Here is a 19157-nt window from a genome sequence, read left to right as displayed (position 1 = left end):
TTTTGCTGTCAAAAAACAAACAAACTTTCAGACCAGCCTTCAAGCTGGCAGACAGTGTTACAAAAGCATGCCTGTTATTCTATGATATAAATTGAATTGCATTGTATTTCCATCTGTTATTGTATCATTATCACTGTATCCTTTCTTCAGTATCCTAGATGAGACAGTAAATTCATCTGCTACAGAGCTATGATTTGTGGCGAATTAATTGGACTGTATTCGAGGAAAGATAGATAATGCAGGAAGAGTCTAAGGTAACAGTGTTAGGCTCTGTGAATTCTTTTTATAACTAAATTGCAACAAAATCTTTATTGTATACTTTTTATTTCTTGTTCAGAAATAGAAGATGAAAAGATTGGAACCACTCTCATGTTTGTAAGCTAAATGTGAAGATAGCCACCAGATGGTTAGCTTAGCTTAGCATAAAGACTGGAAACAGGGGAAAACAACTAACATTGGCCTAGCTCGGTTCAAAGGTAACACAGTCCCCAGCATCTCTAAAGCTCACTAATTAACACGTTATATCTCATGTTTGTTCAAAGCCGAAAGCAAAAATGTTGGCTCTTTTTTTTTACATTTAGCTTGCGACTGTGAGTATGGTATCGACCTTCTCATGTAACTCTTGGCAACAAAGCAAATAAGCATATTTCCCAAACTGTTGAACTATTCCTTTGATGTGTCAGGAATATATTGAACTTGTTGTATCTTTTCGCCTCAGATATACTGTAGCCTAACATTTTTCATTGCTTGAATTGAAAGACTGAAAGATTTTTGCTCAGATACAAATGATAAGAATCATATGAAAACTGCTTCACAGAAGGAAAGGATATACATGGGTAGGGTAATGTGCACCATATGTAACAGGCCTTGAGACTTACTCCCAAAATGTTGAGCTGTGAATTTAATTTTCTTGTTTAAATTGAATAAGCCCAGAATGTTAAAGACACTGCCATATATCCCTCAGGATTTTAATTTTAGCTCATATTCTGATAAAAATCTTCCCACTGATGTACCAGATCCTGGTGTTAAATCATAAATGTTGCTACTGGATTACTATGAAAGTGTATCTGTTTCTGTTAAATAAACAGCCTACACTGCCTACATTAAAGCTAACACACTGACTCAGTTATTGTTATTTTTATAGAACAATGTTGTGCTAGTTTCATGCAATTTATTTGTTTCATTGTCTAAAAGATAATACAAGCTCATGTTTTTTGGACAAACTTTGTTCATTCACACAGAGCTTTAAATTCCATTTAAGATCATTTCCATATAGAATATTTTCATTTAAAGTAATGGTGCGGCCATAAAAAACAGGGTCTTGGCTTTAAATAGTTCACTCAATGCAGTGTTGGAACAGGCAGATACAAAATATGTAATGCTGTCATACATACATATTTTTACAAGTTAAAAGCTACATATGGGAAAGTTAGCAAGTCAGAGTTCAGACGGTTAAGAAAACAGAACTTATGTTCTGATTACAGACACTTACTTTTCTTGTGTGTTTGCTTTTTAACCCACCACACTACATGTGCTGTCATCACATTATATATATATGATATAACAATGATTTATTTTACAGTGCTTTCACATACTTTCGGCCTGGGTCAACCAACACCCACTCTTTCCATTTTGGTTAGGGTCTAACTCTGAGAGCAAACATCTCAGAATATAACAAGACGAGGCAAAATTTAAACTGACCTCAGAAAGACACCCATTAAGCATTGACAAGCACTGATAAAATGTGAATAAAAATATTTTCAGTACAGCTAAATTTATTGGCTAGTCCCTAAGTAGTTAAACACTGGGCCAATAGAAATAGTAATTGATTTATTGGAGCATGCCTTTGTATCACACTTTAAAAGTAGCCTATCACCGTGTAGAAATAACAGCACAAAAGATATTATATACATTAAAGATATTAACAAAAACAATTTTTTTCTTTATTTCATTCTGCAAAACTCAGAACATGAATGCTCATAATGTTAAGTAATCTAAGAACATAGCACCTACTGTTCTTAGAGGCACTTGTCTCAGAACAAAAACTACAGAATAAAGAGAAATATTACAGTTTAATTAGGCTACTAATGTATGCAATGATGTGTAAAGCAGACTAACCAGCGAACTGTTCCTGAATAAATCTGATTTAAGAATTAGATAAGTTGAGAATAGGCTGTGCCGTGTTAGTGAGCATGTATCTAATTATTAGCTGCTACTGTATGGTTTCCAATTAACTCTGAACCAGCTGCTAAGTGGCACAAAATCATTAATACTTACTATGATGTACTGTACATAACATGTGCTCATATTTTGTGTTCTTTCAAGTTAGGTGGTGCATCGTACTGAGGTGTTAGCAGGAATGGATCATTTGGTCGTAACTACAGTACCATTGTGGCCCCTCAAAGTTACCTTCACCCTAACTGACTGAAAAATATAGTTGTCGAGTTTTAACTAAGAACACACAATCAGCTTAATGTAATGTTCATATTCAGAGGAAATTAACATTACCTGTCACATCCACACGACTGAAAAGCACAGCCACATTGGTAACATTTAGTCAAGGCTAATGGGATGCTTCAGGCTACTTCAGCCATTTTATGTGGTTATTTTGCAAAGACACCTTTTTAGCCATGCTGTCAGCCTGGCTCTGGGGATGGAAATGATATTCTTTGGTTGGTTGGTGCGCCACTTTGGTCCAGACTATTCGATGGATCAAGATAACACTTGACTACACTAATGACTAATAGTGTTCACCAATCAAACTTTAAACTACACCACTCCTTGACTGTAGATTAGGAACCTTCTTAAATAGTGAAGAAGGAATAATAATTTTCTTATTTAATGTCAGAGATTATGTTTTTTTTTTACCTAAACCTATGAATTAACACTATTTTGTGGACCAAGTTTGGTATATGACTGTCTCCTCCCCTTTTTCAACACTCATTGCCTGTGGATTTGATCAGAGAATTCAAATGCAGTCTCTCTCTTGTTTTATTTTCCATGGTCCCCTGTGATCTGTAAACACAATATCTTCTGTCATTGGTACAATACTCAGATGTGTCCGAAACCAAGTGAGTAGCTAAGAAATGTCTCAGGAATATACATTGCTCAATGTGACAAAGTATGCCACTGCTAAACTAAATAAATCAGGTTTGAACTGCATATTATTATGTAATATATACTAGAAAATCTGACCAGCCTCAGTTCTTTTTTTTCTCTCAGAACTTGGTTTCTACCATTTAATATTACAAAAAATACAGAAATACATAGAACATGCACAACAGAAGACCAACATATAAACAAAGAAATCATCTATAATTGGGAAAGATAGAAATGAATTCTTTAAGAGACCCCACAGACATGCACTCAAACACAAAACAGTAATAATCCTCATTTACAGAAAAAAAACCCACATGCATTTGAATATTAAATACATATTGTATTCCTTGAGGCTGTAGAGAATTCTTCTTTGAATCCTGCCATTCTGTGAATTCCTCCAAAACTTACATAATATTTCCAATTCAATTTGATTCAGTCTGATATTTATCACATTTCAGGCTCACTATTAGAGTTCATTGTATTGGCTGCTCAAGGACATGCTCCCAGCACTGTAAAACTCTTCCACATATTGGTTATATAATAGGATATTCCCACATTACATGGAGGAGGGTTGCAGTATTCTGTGCCTCTCTGCACATCTTATCCTTGCTCAGCCCCGTTTGGTAAAATTATAGATGCTATAATAATAATGTAGACTGTGCTATACAGTACACCGTTCCCCATATCATAAACTGATCTCATTGTTTTATATAATATGAAACACTGTCTCAACATATCTTGTAATTCATATCATTTTGACATAGAATTGTTAAATTGTAATAAGTTTGAGCCTGCCTCTAATGCTAATTAATATCAGGTGATAATATAAGCATAGGCCTCCAGCAAAACTCCTTCTTTACTATAGACAGTTTTCAGTGTCTGTGCTGTGGCTGCTCACAAATAGTTATAGTGTCAAATGCTGAGGAGGAATTTCCCCCCAGGTACTACTAAAGCATTAACTTGGAACAGAAGCACAACTTCCTAAACTGTGGCATTAGTGTGAGAAGAAGCCAAACTGTTACAACCAGTCACTTGACGAATTCCTACTCTAAATTGCACTGAGGACAAGATATTTTCCATCTGTGTAATTTCAATTCACATTTTCCCTTTCTCACTTGCTCACTGTGGCCCATTCTACTATACTTTACTTTATGATAAAGTCCAGTTTGAGAAAGAGATTCATGAGTTTAAAGTCTTATCAGCAAACACTGCACAGTGGTTTGTAATATTCAGAGACAGGATTTCACGACTCTGGAAAGTTACCACAGTGGCAGCTATTTTATCTTTTGTCACGGTAAACATTAGAAATATGATGTTGATGTTTCAAAAGATTCCACCAGGATTGTGATCTTGCATGCATGGGATTGGCCAACGCAGTGCCTTGCTGGGTGATGTCACCTTGCATTGTGGCCTGGTTCAACATTTTTTGTTAGACAAACCTACATTTTTTGTTGGAGTCCTCTGGATTGGCAGCTCTGATGTGTCACTGGACTCGCCCCATTCAATGGGGCTACATTTTTTTCACATATGACTAAAGTCGTTCTGAATGTGACCTGATAGTGTCTATAGCAAGGTCATAATGTTATTAGGTCAGTAATCTAAGAACTGGTTCTAGTGTTCTATTATCAGGTTACATGTTGCCATAACAAACATGTTTATACAATCTGACTAAAATCCAATTGAAAATCACATTGTTTGTTATTTATTCCGTACAGGTAAAAGCAAGTACTTTACATGAGGTTATTAAATCACGCAGCGGCCAGTTTGATCTCCCCCCAACTCTGTTTGACAAGGCACAACCTTGAAATGAATTCAGGGGGAGTATAATCCTATGTCAAGTCAAATTGACTTGGAATTAACAAATGATGTGATTTGGAGCTACATCTGCGGTTAAGGCTGGACGGCAAAGGAAACTAGAACGTACAATGTTTTGTAAACCATCCAAACATTTGAGGAAATCAGGGTCTGATGCTCTCAAAGGCCTTTTCCATTGAATATTACCTGGTAAAGAAATCATTGTGCCTCTAATTTATACCACAGAATTATGAGCTTAGATACAAGATGCACTTTTGCAAAAGGCTTATTGAGAAAAAAGTAGCATGCAGATCCTCTGCTTGGATGCATGTAAATGATCTCAGCTGTAGATTACAGATTACAGGTTACAGATGATGCAAGCAGTATGCTATCCTCTAAGAACAGTGCCAGAGGCTAGTGGTATACACTGCTGTCTTACTGATTCTCTGTGGACTTGGATTTGATCCATTTACTTTAAATTGCGTCCACATGCCGAAGCAGTTGTTGGAACTGTTGGCTCTAAAACAAAGGGATTATTATTTTCTCACTTAGCCAAAAATTGTTGCACACTTTCAAACATCTAATGAGAAAAGTCAAACTCTTTTCAATTCTTAAGTTACAGTTAGGTACAGATTTATCTTTTGTTGTACTTTGTTACTTATAACTTTGCAAGAATAAAATGTTATCAGTTTGAAGAACATTGACTCTCACAAGTCACAGTTTCATAGATTCCATAGAAACAAAGGAAATTCTTCATTAGATAACCACAGATACACCTTGATTCTGTACAAGATTAAACTGTGACCTTCTAAGGAATAATCATTTGGTTACAGAAAGGTAAATGTAGTTAAGGGCCTTTAATTAGAAATTAAGACAAACTTCTAACAGAACTCTGACTTAAAAGATTTGTTCATAATTAATTTCACACTGGGATCATTGGACTGTATGTGTGTGTATCTGTGCACAGTGTAGCGGTTCCGGGCATGTTTGCTGCCTCCAGTGGACGATACAGGGGTCATTTCAAATGGAAGTCAGCATCCTACGTTATCAAAAGGCACTTGCCATCAGTAGCCACAGGTGTAGTCAAATCAACAAGGACTAAAATCATAACTTAAAAAAGTGTAAATATAGTGTTTACTACTTTTCTTGTTACAGGTTTTGATTAAATCAGACTAGAAACTTGTTTCAGTTACTCATGGCAAAAAAAGTGGGGATGTTATCATTCAAAGGCATGTTCTACAATGTAAAAAACATGCACCAGAGAGAAACCGTTATCAACTGGAAAACAATCCTTAAACCTGTCATACAGACATTGTGCACATTTAAGTGAAAAAATATCATCTTTTAGAGCCAGCGTTTGTTTTTGTTGGCAGTGTTCACACAAACCTTGTGTTGGTCACGCTAACATGATTTACTTCTGCATACTTCTGTGATTTCTGACCCTTCCACCACCACACACATGCTTCAGGTTAGGAACAAGAGAGTGACTGCTGGTTTACCAGTGTGAGTGCGTAGAAACCCCAGGGCAGCTGTACCAACACACTGGTTTGTTATGCTTGTATTGCGGAGACCCTTGTGCCCAGGCGTTCCTACAGCAGGATGCCTCTATACTTATGCGTATAGATGACACGTATGCTTGAATCAGTGTCAGACAGAGTTTGTATGTGTGGTCAGGGTTGTAACACTGGATCTTTTCTCTGTCTATTTACATGCCAGTCATCATACTGAAGCCCCTTCATTGTGACACTCATCTGTTTTATGTCAAGGTGTGCATGTCAAACTAAAGATTTTAACCATTTATTTTCTGGTTCTAGTTCTGTATCACAGATTATGTGTCCTGGTGTGCTAATGTAAATTATCTGTGCTGTTATCGATGGGGATGATAGAGATGAGTGTGTGGCAAAGTAACACAAATCTATGCCACATACATTGTAAGGCTCTAAAGTATGAATTGCACTATTTACAGTCATATATTCACCATTTTGTAATGCAGCTCTGGCAGGTTTCTTACAAACAAATAAAGAATCTGAAATGGAGTTCTGCTTTTTGTTGCTGCCATTTTGTTGTGTTCAGCTTTGGTTATTTTCAAATGATCAGTGTGTCAATGTGTATCATGTGTTGCAAATAGGACAGGCAGAGAGTGTAGCAGAGTATTAGCCTGGCAAGCTAACAGTCAGTAATGGATGTAATAAGACACAAAAACTTGCAAAAGAAGATCTCCTCAAAATCCCCAATGAGTTGGTTGAAGACTTCTTCTTTGTGGGAACATTATGACCTTTGTATGTCATGTGATCAAGCCCACGCATAGTTCAGTCTGGTTGAACTTGATCTTCAGATGGGAAAGAAGTTCACCAACCCCATTCATCTGGTCAATATTTGGTGGAAAGTCAAAGTTGAGCGTGATATTAACTACCACGCATATCTATTGTTTTTTTAAGAAGGAAAAACTTGAATATAACATGGGGTCAGATGGGGTTAGGGCCAAGTCAGTCTCAGCCACCTTTGGGTCATAAAGACACAGGTAAGAGTTGGATTTGGTTCTCAGTTTCCATTGCTTAGAGACCTTGATGCATGTCCCTGTTGCTAGCAACCCCTCTGCTGACCTAAGGAGAGCGTAAACAACCATGTTCCCCTTCTCAGTCACTACATTTACAAAACATTTCAAAGAGGGAGCTCTCACAGCTGATTAACAGAGCCCTCACACAACCAGTAGGAGTCACTATTTCAGCAATAACATCAGTCTTTTATTCATGGCCAAAACAATTAAAAACGAAGTAGTTGAAGACGTTTTCATTACTAATTTACGCCTCCATTAAAATTACATGATCAGTATTCAATTAAATATTTCTCCATAAAAAAGAAAAGCTTTCCCTCTCAAGCGTACAGATGATACAGGAGAGAATTCAATACTCAAAATATCTGATTTGTCTGACGTATTTTCCATATATTGGGTTGTGAATTTAGCTTCTAATCTAATCAGTAAATTAAATCAAGTGTTTGTATAGTTGACTGCAAAATCCTTTAGATGCCAGATAAATACTGTATGTTTCTGCGAAATTGGGTTTCAATTCAAATTAATTAAAAGCTACTTCACAGGAGAATATTAAGGAATACACCATCCTTAAGTAAGACTGATTGCCCATGTGATATCATGTCTGGCAGATTATTAACATTCACCTGTCTCTTCCAACAATTTAGGATGCATTATCTCCCTTCTAAAAATTAGTAATTACTGGCAAGAGCATTTTGAGGCAGATTTATTTGTAACACACAAGGGTTAAGACAAGGTTTCTAATGAATACCAAACCTTAATGTGAAAGGAACCAGGAGTCGAAACAGAGGTGGGTATTATTGAGCGATTAATCTCATTGAATTTTATCTAATGTCAGTTTTGTTATTTTTTCATTAAATGGTTCTCAGAAGGTTATGTTGTAGTTTCATAACCAAATCCTTTTTGCAATGTGTTTACATAAAATGTACTTGTTAACAACCTTACTTTTAAAGCATCTTTGAAATTAGCTGTTCCCCTTTGATATGTACACAACAACACAGAGTGCCATTGCTTGGGGCTTTGCTTAGCTGCTGCCGCTTAGTACAGAATCAGGGGGCAATACAGCTTTATGTACCGCACAATATGTGTTGTTCAAGAAAGCAGAAATTAATGTGTGCAAGGAACTAGTCATTAATGCATTACATAATGTCTTTTCACACATGACTAAAAGTCATTCTGAATGTGACCTGAGAGTGTCTGTAACAATATCATTATGTTATTAGGTCAGGAATTAAAGAACTGGTTCTAGTGTTTTATTGTCACGTTACATGTTGCCATAACAAACATATTTATACAATTACAACATTGTTAAAATCTGACTAAAATCACATTGTTTGTTATTTATTCCGTACAGGTAAAAAGCAAGTGCTGTACATGAGGTTATTAAATCACGCAGCGGCCAATTCAAGAGCAATACGGCTTTATGTACCGCACAATATGCGTTGTCCAGGAAAGCAGAAATTAATGGGTGCAAGGAACTAGTTAATGCTTTACATAATGTCTGACACCCAATATTGTATTATACAAGGTACAAGGTAGTTTATTAGTCATTATACAGCACAAGGCTGCATAACAAATCAAATTTTGTAGTTCCTTCATGCTACACACACAACATATTAAGTGTAGGCCTATATTAAAATATGGTAACATATAAAATAAAATAAAACAGTAAATGCAGTTATTTACATAGGCTACACGTATACACCCCATTCCATAGTGCATTTTTGAATTTGCATCTGGGGTGAATGTAAACAGCAGCAACCAGATGATAATATGAAAGTTTCATCTTCACAGTAAACAGTCAATCCATGGGATGGGATCCATCTTGACTGCGTTTGAGCACCAAGCATCATCAATGTAAAGCAGTTACCCATGACACAATCAATGACATCTTCAGATTGAATGAATGATAAAAACTTTGCACAGAATTCTGTCCGGTACCCTCAGACCCAGGCTGGGGCATAAACAAACTAAGTGGCTGATAGGAGCCTTGCAGTCTTTATAGTTTAACCAACCACATGGACTTCCTAGACGATTCAAAAACTGCTGTTATCTGCTTTTGGTGGCAGAACGTGGATCAGTAAAAGGCATTTTTACCTCCTCTGAGGCACTTTTTCATTTTCTGATTTCTTATTAAATCTATTGTCCCACACATCCTGGATTCTTTCCACCGGAGTCACCTAGAAAGCTTCCTCAGTGGTGTCCTAAACTTATTCTTTCTGCAGCAGAGGAGCATCATCTTGACTCCAGCAGGTAACCTTGGAAACAGCAAATCACCTTGGAAACCTAATTTCTTAATACATAAAGTGTTTTATGTTTAGGGAACATAGTGAAAAAACATTGTTGTCACTGGCCACTTAATTGAAAACTATTGCTAATTCCCTTGATTTGCATACAAAACACTTTTTTTCAGTGATCTCTTTTGTGTGGCAAATCAAAACTGATTTAATCAGGTATTCAAATTCTTTCACCTGGGGATGAGTGCTGCATAAGCAAAGTAAAACAATTTAAAGGGCTAATTATCGATCACACAGTAAGTAGGTTCATTGGAGAACCTGGATTGAAAATATAGCGTATTACATGGTGCGGTATGAATTACAAGGTGTCGCTGTATTTATTTATTTATTTATTTATTTATTTGCTATAATTATTTGTTTCTTCTTGGTTTGGTAGTTTGCAGCACTTTATGTTACATGAGCTGGTATTCCAATAAATCAAAAGCAACAAACATTTTCACACTGTACATGTGATGTTCACGTTCAATTGCAATGAGCAAGCTTCCTTTTAAAAACTTCCTTTTAGGAGGCAGGAACCTCCAGCATAACTATGACTAATGCCATCTGCCTCCACCAGTTGGGGGGAGAGAGAGAGAGAGAGATGTTCATTTTATGGAAGAGAACAATAAATCAATAATAGTAAATTTTTCTCAAGGTAAAGCACAATGACCTTCCTCTTTGTAGGTAAACAAAATAAGAAAAAACCCAGATTCACCAAAATGACAGGCTGATTAATTTAATTAACAGATATTAATAATTATATTTATGTTTATTTATATAACATAAGTGTGCCAGTTTCAGAAACATGAAGTCAAGATAAAGTTTTGTTTTTCTGTTGAGAAGCCAGTTACGGTTAAGTTACTGTGCAAATGGAATGAAATAACAATCAAATGATTATTTTAAATTGGATGTGAATACATAAAGGATTTCATTCAAAAACAAAATGTCTGACATTTAAACAAAAATAACAGCCTCCATTTTGATGGAATGCATGGAAATGAACAACATTTTGGATGTGTTTTGCTTCAATGTGCTGCATGATTATTTTGAGTTAGTATTCAGTTTACTGTAGGAGTCTTTTGGGGGAATTGAATAAGGCTCTAGGGAGTTTTTTGATAGATGTTCTGTTTGGACTCTAACTATTGCACAAAAAATTCAATCACTCTCACTGGTTTAATGACTAACCCCAGTTTGAGGTCTTAAAAGCAATTACATTCAACCAGCTCCAAACATTGCATCTTTTCCATTTTGGTGGCTTTCCATAGAAAACAAGTGATGCTCTTCTGCTCTTTAGGATCTGAGAGGAATGTTCCTCGTTTTTAATCTAACAAGGGATCACTTCAAATAATGTAGACGCTAAAAGCATTGACTCACTGCGCAATTCAAGATAGCATCACCCAAATGTTGTTAAGGGACATTTGATTTTAAAGCACACCACAAAGTCACAACCTGAACTCATAGTCTGCTCATCCTCAACCCAGACAGTTTCCTGTACAGGAAAACAACATGTGGGGAGGGGGTTACTGAGATTGGTAGGACACAGAGCTTCAGCAAAGCAGACACCAAACTTGACGCAGCGCCTGATGAGGACTGCAGTGCCAAAATAACAAAGGATCTTTTCAAAGGTAAGTTCGTCAGAACAAAATCACTCGATACGGTTTTATTGTCATTTCATTTTTCTGGGAAGTTTTTATAGTTCAAAGATTTGAGATGGGTGTGGAAATTCATATTTTTCAACAAAGGTGTCACATTTTGTTTCTCTGCAGACCAAAGCGCGGACTTTTGAAATATTTCCTACAGTAATTTAACCTGAGGGCACATCACAAAAACAACTTTAACGGAGTGAGCGGACAGTAAATTGCACAGGGCAACTACACCACGATACAGAGGATAGCGGTCTTGAATCGCTTTTGTGATGTGACCGCTGGCTGCGCCACAGTGGTGCTTTTACGCACGATGGAGGACCTTTTACGCGAGCAATATAGTTGGGCGCAGAATGTTTCCTGGAACAACTCAACAAGTCGTGGAAATGAGAGCCATTTAGGAAACACCACAGTCAATCCTTTAAAACGAAATGAAGAAGTGGCCAAAGTGGAAGTTACTGTCCTGGTCCTGGTGCTGATGCTAGCTCTGACGGGCAACCTGTGCGTCCTGTGGGCTATCCACGCCACCAAGCACAGCCAGTCTCGGATGTATTACTTCATGAAGCACCTGAGCATCGCAGACCTTGTCGTTGCAATTTTTCAGGTCTTACCGCAACTCATTTGGGATATCACATTTCGCTTCTACGGCTCGGATTTACTGTGCAGGCTGGTCAAATACCTCCAGGTCGTGGGCATGTTTGCATCCACGTACATGCTCGTCCTCATGTCCCTCGACAGGTGCTTAGCAATCTGCCAGCCACTTCGCTCCGTGCACAAGAGGAAGGACCGCTTCTGTGTGATCGCCTCTTGGACTCTCAGCCTGATATTCAGCACTCCTCAAGCTTACATTTTTTCTTTGAAGGAGGTCGGGAACGGTGTGTATGACTGTTGGGGAGACTTTATACAGCCATGGGGTGCCAAAGCATACATCACATGGATGAGTCTCAGCATTTACATTTTCCCAGTGGCAATTTTAAGCATCTGCTATGGCTTGATATGCTTCAAAATATGGCAGAATTTTAATTTAAAAACGAGAAGGGAACACTTCCTGGCTCTCACTCCAAGGCACTCCAAAGGCGCCCATCCCCTCTCTCGTGTGAGCAGCGTGAGGCTTATTTCAAAAGCAAAGATCCGCACAGTGAAAATGACATTTGTAGTGGTCCTTGCCTACATTGTGTGCTGGACTCCCTTCTTCTTTGTCCAGATGTGGTCTGCATGGGATCCTGCTGCACCAAGAGAAGGTAAAGTCACCCTCAGTGTTTGTTTATTTATTTAATTTGAATGCAGTTTCAATTATAATCAGTTATAAATCTCTGATATATACACCAAAATCTGTGATTTGTCTGTACATATTGGTTTATGAAAAAATTACCCCTATTTTATAGTGTGCCAAGTGCTCAGTGACACAATTAACAGAGCACTGTGTTTGCCCAAAATTTAATATGGTGAATGATTGCCCATAAGTCCTTGTGATGAAAAAAACAAACTTCTTTCTAAAACTCTATTACTCTACTCTACTATTTCAGCAGTAAGTGTCTACAAAGGTCATTCTTCCACGTCATAATATATCTCTGGGAACGCATAAGCAATCCACTTCACTTCCAAGGCAACACAATGGTGTTTAACTCCAGACTTCCCCACAGTGAATACAGTGTCATTTACTGTGGTTATCAGTTCAGGAAAGTCAGCGGGAGAGTAAATGTACCAGAACATCAAAAAGTTTCTATCTCTGTTCCTACTGGTGCTTTATATAATTACACTGCATAGTTTGGTCAGACCTGCCCCTCATATCTTTTGAGTTTGCTATTAAAGGGGACAAAAGCAATGTTCATTCAAGGCATCCAGAAATTTAGATAAAGGGCGGAATAAGCCAAGCCAATTATTTCCCTGTTTTTGTCCTCTTCCAAGCAGTTTTGCACAACATTAGGAAAATAAACACATGACAGCCAAGAATCCATGCGCAGTTCTCTACAGAACTGATCTGATCCACCACAAGTGGCATTTCTTACTACCATTTAGCATTATAAACATTTTTTATGACTTTTCATAATGGTATTTTCCAAAGCATTGAGATGCCCTGAATAACATGTCATCAATGTGGACATAATTTGTATGAGTTTCACAGTCATACTGAGAAATACTAAACTATAAAATTGTGTAATACTGCCCTGTGAGAACCATGTATCCTCTAAAGGTCAACTTTTCAAAAGCCATGAAAAACGAGCCTCTTTTTGGCAAAGCATTTCTTAGATAACCCAATGGGTTTTAATGGTTTATTCAGCTTAATAAGTAGGAAAATCTTCTCAGAATATTCTTTATCAGATGAGTGATGGCTGTATCATCGCAGTGCTCTCTTTGATTTCAACCTCACCCTATTTCCATTTTTTCCAACCTCAATCTCAGAAGACTTGGATGTCGTGATATTACAGAAAAACAGCCAAGAATACTGTCTTTCACATCTGGCAGCACACAAAAGTGGTGAATGTACTGCAAGTAAAAGAAAAAGTGTACCAGGGCAAACTAAAACGAAAATAGCTTGAATGTCATTTTGTGGTATTTCCTCTTCTGAGAAATGCACTCCCCACAGCACCAAATGATCTCAGAACTCTAGACAGGGTGTTTGACTTATCTCTTGAACACGTCTCATAATGTTGACGGGCTATTTGGTGAACACTGCGCACAGCTACACACCTCTCACAATAAAGCAAAGTACTATAGATAGCCAGAGCACCATGAACAGAACAGCTTAGCATTTTCACTTGAGGAGAGAAGAAGACTACTCACACTAAATCTCTCTCACCCCATTAGGGATTCAAAGACAAAATAACTTGGAAGTTGTCCACTTTCCGCTTTTCAAAAGGCGTGCTCTTGAATGTGCTCTGTGTCTCTAATGATTGGAAATTCAGTCATCTGAATGAATGAGAAAACTGTTTTTCTATCCAGGACAGCCTCTTCTAACTGGAGCCATTTATCATTTTTGTGTCAAGCAACTTAAAATCCTATTTGTGTCACATCCATCAACCTTCCATAATTTTTTCAGCTGTATTCCCAAATGTTTTTGGTGTGTTCATTTATTTCTCTATGCATTAAGTGTACTATATTTATAAAATAGAATTTAAATGGAGAGAAACCTGTCCAGGGGTGATACAATCTGCCACCTGACTGTGCGCGTGTGTGTGTGTGTGTGTGTGTGTGTCATTTTACCTTGAATTTAACTTGATGAAATGTAGATTAACACACCTGAACACATGGGTTCTAGCCGCTTCTAAACATCTGTTATTCCCTTCAAAACAGTTACAACAAGAATTTTAACAAGCATCTACAACTATGCTACCGGCTTAGCCTGTTAACATGCTAACATGTGCTAATTAGCACTAAGCACAAAGTGCACCTGAGGCTGATTGGAATGTTGTTAGTTATGCAAGTCATAAACTTGTATATTGGACAAAGTGAAATTCTAACCTGATGATGGCACTATGAAGGGATGCAAGTTATTAAATTCATCTTCAGGGCGACCATGAACGTCTGTACCATGGCAATTCATCCAATTGTTGTTGAGATATTTAGGTCTGGACCAAAGTGTGCAGAAGCCATCCCTACAGCCATGACGCTACCAAAGGATGAAAACACTTAAAAGTGCAACTTGAAAGATCAAACAAAGCAAACTTTAGCCCACAACCAGTTGATTACATCTTACTGGAATGGAAAAAAGCTTGAGGCTTCTATAAGATCCAGCCTCAGTATACTGTCTGACTTCTCTACCCTGCCTGTGGAACACAGCCTCGAACCCTCTATCTCAGTATGGAAATCTTGAGTTACTCAAACAGCAGGACGTTGTGTATTTAGTGGGGACATTTTTCAGCTGTGGATTTGCCTTGTGTGAGTAAATATGGTGTATGTGGGATTGAGTCAAAATAAAGTGCTAATGTTCATAGTAATTAAGAAACACCAGTGTAACAATGTGGATCATTGATGTCATTTTTGATGACAATGGAGCTCGATGACACAGGAATAAGATATATCATGCTTTCAGGCAATGCTTTTTTAACTTTCTAGTTTCTCTTTAGGTCTATTTTATATGTAACAATACACCTATTCATCAAAATGCCAAGCATATTATTGTTTTCTTTCTCTGTCACTCTCCCTAGACATGGCCTTTATCATTGCCATGTTGCTGGCCAGTCTCAACAGCTGCTGTAACCCGTGGATCTACATGTTCTTTGCTGGTCACCTATTCCATGACCTGATGCAGTGCTTCTTCTGCTGCTGTAGACAGTACCTGACGGCCTCCTCCTGTAGCTGTGATCGACAGAGCAAGCACAAGAGCAACTCTGTCACTTACGTCCTCAAGAACACCAGCAGCCAGAGGAGCCTCACGCACACATCCAGCACAGGGGGACCCGGACACTGAAAAGCCAGCTGAAAGCCATCCAGGCTTCCTGTAGCTGAGTAATCTGGAAATCATGCAAGTCCCCCATTTCATTTAATTATCTGTAGCGGCACTGCGGTAGCCATTGTAACATGTTTTAAATTGAGCTAAATAGACAATGTAAACCTCCTGTCCACACAATGTCCTGCACCCTGTTAAAACAGCAAGCAGTGTCCATTTTAAGAAAATGTGATGTAAAGTGAAGCTTCTAATCTCTATGGCTGTGTTCCCTTGGCTTTCCCCAAACACCAAATCAAGTATTTATCTTAATTGTACGCTTTAGCATTTTAACATGCATCCTCTGTCTTTCTGTATAAACAACCATGACCATTTTCAAAGTTGGTCGTATGTTGGCCTTCAGTCTTGAATGTTAAAGTCTCTTGTTCTGAAAGTTTTTGTCCTGATTTGGCCTTATTGTAACAATAATTGTAAGAATGATTCTTTCAGCAAATGTAAGGAAAAATTCTTAACTGTGTTTTTAAAAAGCTAGGAGTTTGGCAGATTACAAAAGTATCTTTGCTCTGTGCAAATTGCCACTAATTGGGTTACTGTAAGGATTTTTTTACCCTTTACAGCAGCATTACTTTGTGTGCTAGCATTTTATGATATTATATGATACGATATTATAGTATATTAAATTATATTATGGATGGACACATCAAAGTGTTAATTTTCATTAATTATATTAAGGTTATTAAGATAATGATATCACCATTATAAAAACACATCAGCAAAGCAAAAACCATAAGGAATGCATTTTACAACAAGGAGGTATGGTTTCAATGCTATCAGTAGACTTTCCTTCCTACACATCAGTGTCTGTCCTTTGTGATGTAATATGAAATTTACTTTGTGAACAGTCTCCACTGCCTCTAATCTGTGTGTACATGTCATCATTTCATTTCTTTCCTATGTTGTTGGTGTTTTGAGGTAATCAGTGGACCTGGATTTAAAATTTTATTCACACTGAAGCACATTTAATCGATCTGGGATCAAACTAGAAGATGGTTCCCTCTCTTGGCCACACTTACTATTAATAAAAAATAGTCTTATTTTTCTGCTCTATTTGTTTTGCTGCACGATTCGAAGCAATATGCCAACTGGACTGAACATATGGAGATTTTCAGTGTCAGGATCAGATAATGTATATTGTTGGTGTATTAGGTGGGTTTAAAACTAAAATAAAAAATAACATGCAACGAGAAACCGTCTATTATCATTAGTATCATTAGAGTCTAATATTTGGCGCAACTGCAAAATTTTGTGATGTTTACATTTTTCTGTCATTGCATATGGAAGGAAAATTATGATAATAATTTTGGGGGGCGTTTTTTTGTATATGTATTTTATTTGTAATAGTAAAGCCAAGGTGGAGACAGAAAATGTGGGAGAGAGAGAGGGGATGACATGCATGAAGGTGGTTCTCATCAAGAGGCTTCTTAAGAAAAGTCTTCAGGTATGATTTAATCCTCCTTGAATAAAATTGTTGAAGTGCAATGAAACCATTCATATTCTATGTAAAACATTATTTATTTAAAGCTTGGCTGACATCAACATAGAATAAAAAGAGTGAAATTCATGGTCAGACAGTTTTCAGGTTTTGCTGTATCATTATGTAAAAAACCCAAGAACATTTAATCCAGTAACAGACACTAAATCAGCTCAAAATGTATACCAACAAACAAAAATGATAATTCTGCACCTTTTCTGATGTTTCATGGATCTTCTAAAGTCAATGAAATGTCCAGAATTGGGTCTTTATGTATAAAGCGGCTGTACAGCACTTACACCTCCTTGCGCAAAACCACTCTCACGCTGCTGTATATCTTCCCTAGTGACTGGAAGAGCGGGTCAAGGAAGGAATTGTGGTCAACTCAGACACTGGGACCCGACCAGACAGCTCTTAATGCAGGGCACAACAGCCCAGATGTGCCAGCATGACAGACAAGCAAACCGGAAGTCCCAGAGCAGTGACAAAGAGATGCCCAAGATGACAGTCAGGCTGTCGGTACTTTGAAACTGTGAAGGTGTTGTGGCTGGCTTTCAACACCCTGTCCAGACTGTGTGTGCCAGCAGGCTCTGCAATCACATCTTCAAAGTTGACCTAAAGCATACAGAGATGGATCATTTATTTACTGTGTTTGGTTATATAGGCTTCAAGAAAGACAAATCAGAAATAAACATATTTCCACTCTCACTCCAGGCAGTATCTAGCCGTGCATTACAATATACACAAGCCTCATAGTGAGACCTTAAGTCCATAATATGATAACATACATATCATAATGAAAACTGTCCGTGGTAAAGACTGTGGATTATCCTGAGTAAGAAATAGATGTTTTCAATGCTTTGAGTGTCACTAACAAAATCCCATTTAAGCGTCTTGTGTAAGGGTGATGGTAGAAGTGTCTGCAGCAGAGACCTTAAACCCTCTGCAAATAAAAAATTAATCTGTCTATGTGTTGTTGTGTGATCTGGTTAAAGTGGCTTTTAAGGGTTGACTTAAAGTTTAAAACCTACTCATAATCAACCTTTTGAAACTTTGTAATTAAAGGTGGACTAAGAAAATCTGGATAAATCCCACAACAACACAAATACCTTGATATCTAGTAAACAATGACACAGCAAGTATGTAACTCAGTGGTTCTTCTTCAAACTTTTTCATCCCTAACTGACACAAATTAGACCATGGACCCCCATTTGATAAGATTTTGATCGTCCATCTGATAGGATTTTGGCTTTTAGATGTTTTATTACAGAGTGTATAGCCATAGACCATATGTTCTGTCACTGTGTTACTTCATCCATCCATCCATCGTCAACTGCTTATCCTGTACAGGGTCGCGGGGGGCTGGAGCCTATCCCAGCTGACATTGGGCGAAAGGCGGGGTACACCCTGGACTGGACGCCAGTCCATTGCAGGGCCACACGTAGACAGACAACCACTCACACTGACATTCACACCTAAGGGCAATTTAGAGACACCAATTAACCTAGCCTACATGTCTTTGGATGGTGGGAGGAAGCCGGTGCACCCGGAGAGAACCCACGCGGACACGGTGAGAACATGCAAACTCCACACGGAAAGGCGACCCACGACCTTAGTGCTGTGAGGCGACAGTGGTAACCACTGCACCACCGCGCCACCCACTGTGTTACTTATGGGTGGAAATATAGTAAAAATCAATTATTCCACTTTTTGCTGGGGACCCACACACCACTTCGAGAACCACTGATGTAACTAATGTCAGCTAGGTTACGGTTTAGCAAACTGTCGCTACAGTTGCAAAGTTAACATGCAGGGAGGACAAGATGGTCCAAGCCTAGGTGGAAATTGCGGGGGGGGGGGGGGGGGGCGGGAACCC

The 19157-nt window shown here is 38.0% G+C and overlaps 1 protein-coding gene and 1 pseudogene across 1 annotated transcript; one reads left to right on the top strand and one right to left on the bottom strand.

Moving 5' to 3' along the window:
• Nucleotides 1-11598: 11598 nt before the first annotated feature.
• LOC123987573 (isotocin receptor-like) lies at nt 11599-15774 on the top strand. Its single transcript, XM_046076578.1, has 2 exons — nt 11599-12604; nt 15512-15774. Exons 1-2 carry the CDS (start codon nt 11677-11679, stop codon nt 15772-15774), a joined length of 1191 nt encoding a protein of 396 aa, XP_045932534.1. The 5' UTR covers nt 11599-11676.
• Nucleotides 15775-17576: 1802 nt separating this feature from the next.
• LOC123986851 overlaps nt 17577-19157 on the bottom strand; it is a 2643-nt pseudogene continuing 1062 nt past the window's right edge.

This window comes from Micropterus dolomieu, linkage group LG18 (assembly GCF_021292245.1).
Source record: "Micropterus dolomieu isolate WLL.071019.BEF.003 ecotype Adirondacks linkage group LG18, ASM2129224v1, whole genome shotgun sequence".
NCBI lineage: Eukaryota > Metazoa > Chordata > Actinopteri > Centrarchiformes > Centrarchidae > Micropterus > Micropterus dolomieu.
The sequence above is the reverse complement of the archived record's forward strand: the minus strand, read 5'-3'. Positions and strand labels throughout refer to the sequence as shown.

Bases quoted from the DNA above. Each gene is read 5' to 3' on its own strand.
- LOC123987573 (XM_046076578.1), top strand. From the start codon at position 11,677: ATGGAGGACCTTTTACGCGAGCAATATAGTTGGGCGCAGAATGTTTCC. The intron at 12,605-15,511 runs GTAAAGTCACCC...CACTCTCCCTAG, and splicing joins TCCTGCTGCACCAAGAGAAG to ACATGGCCTTTATCATTGCC.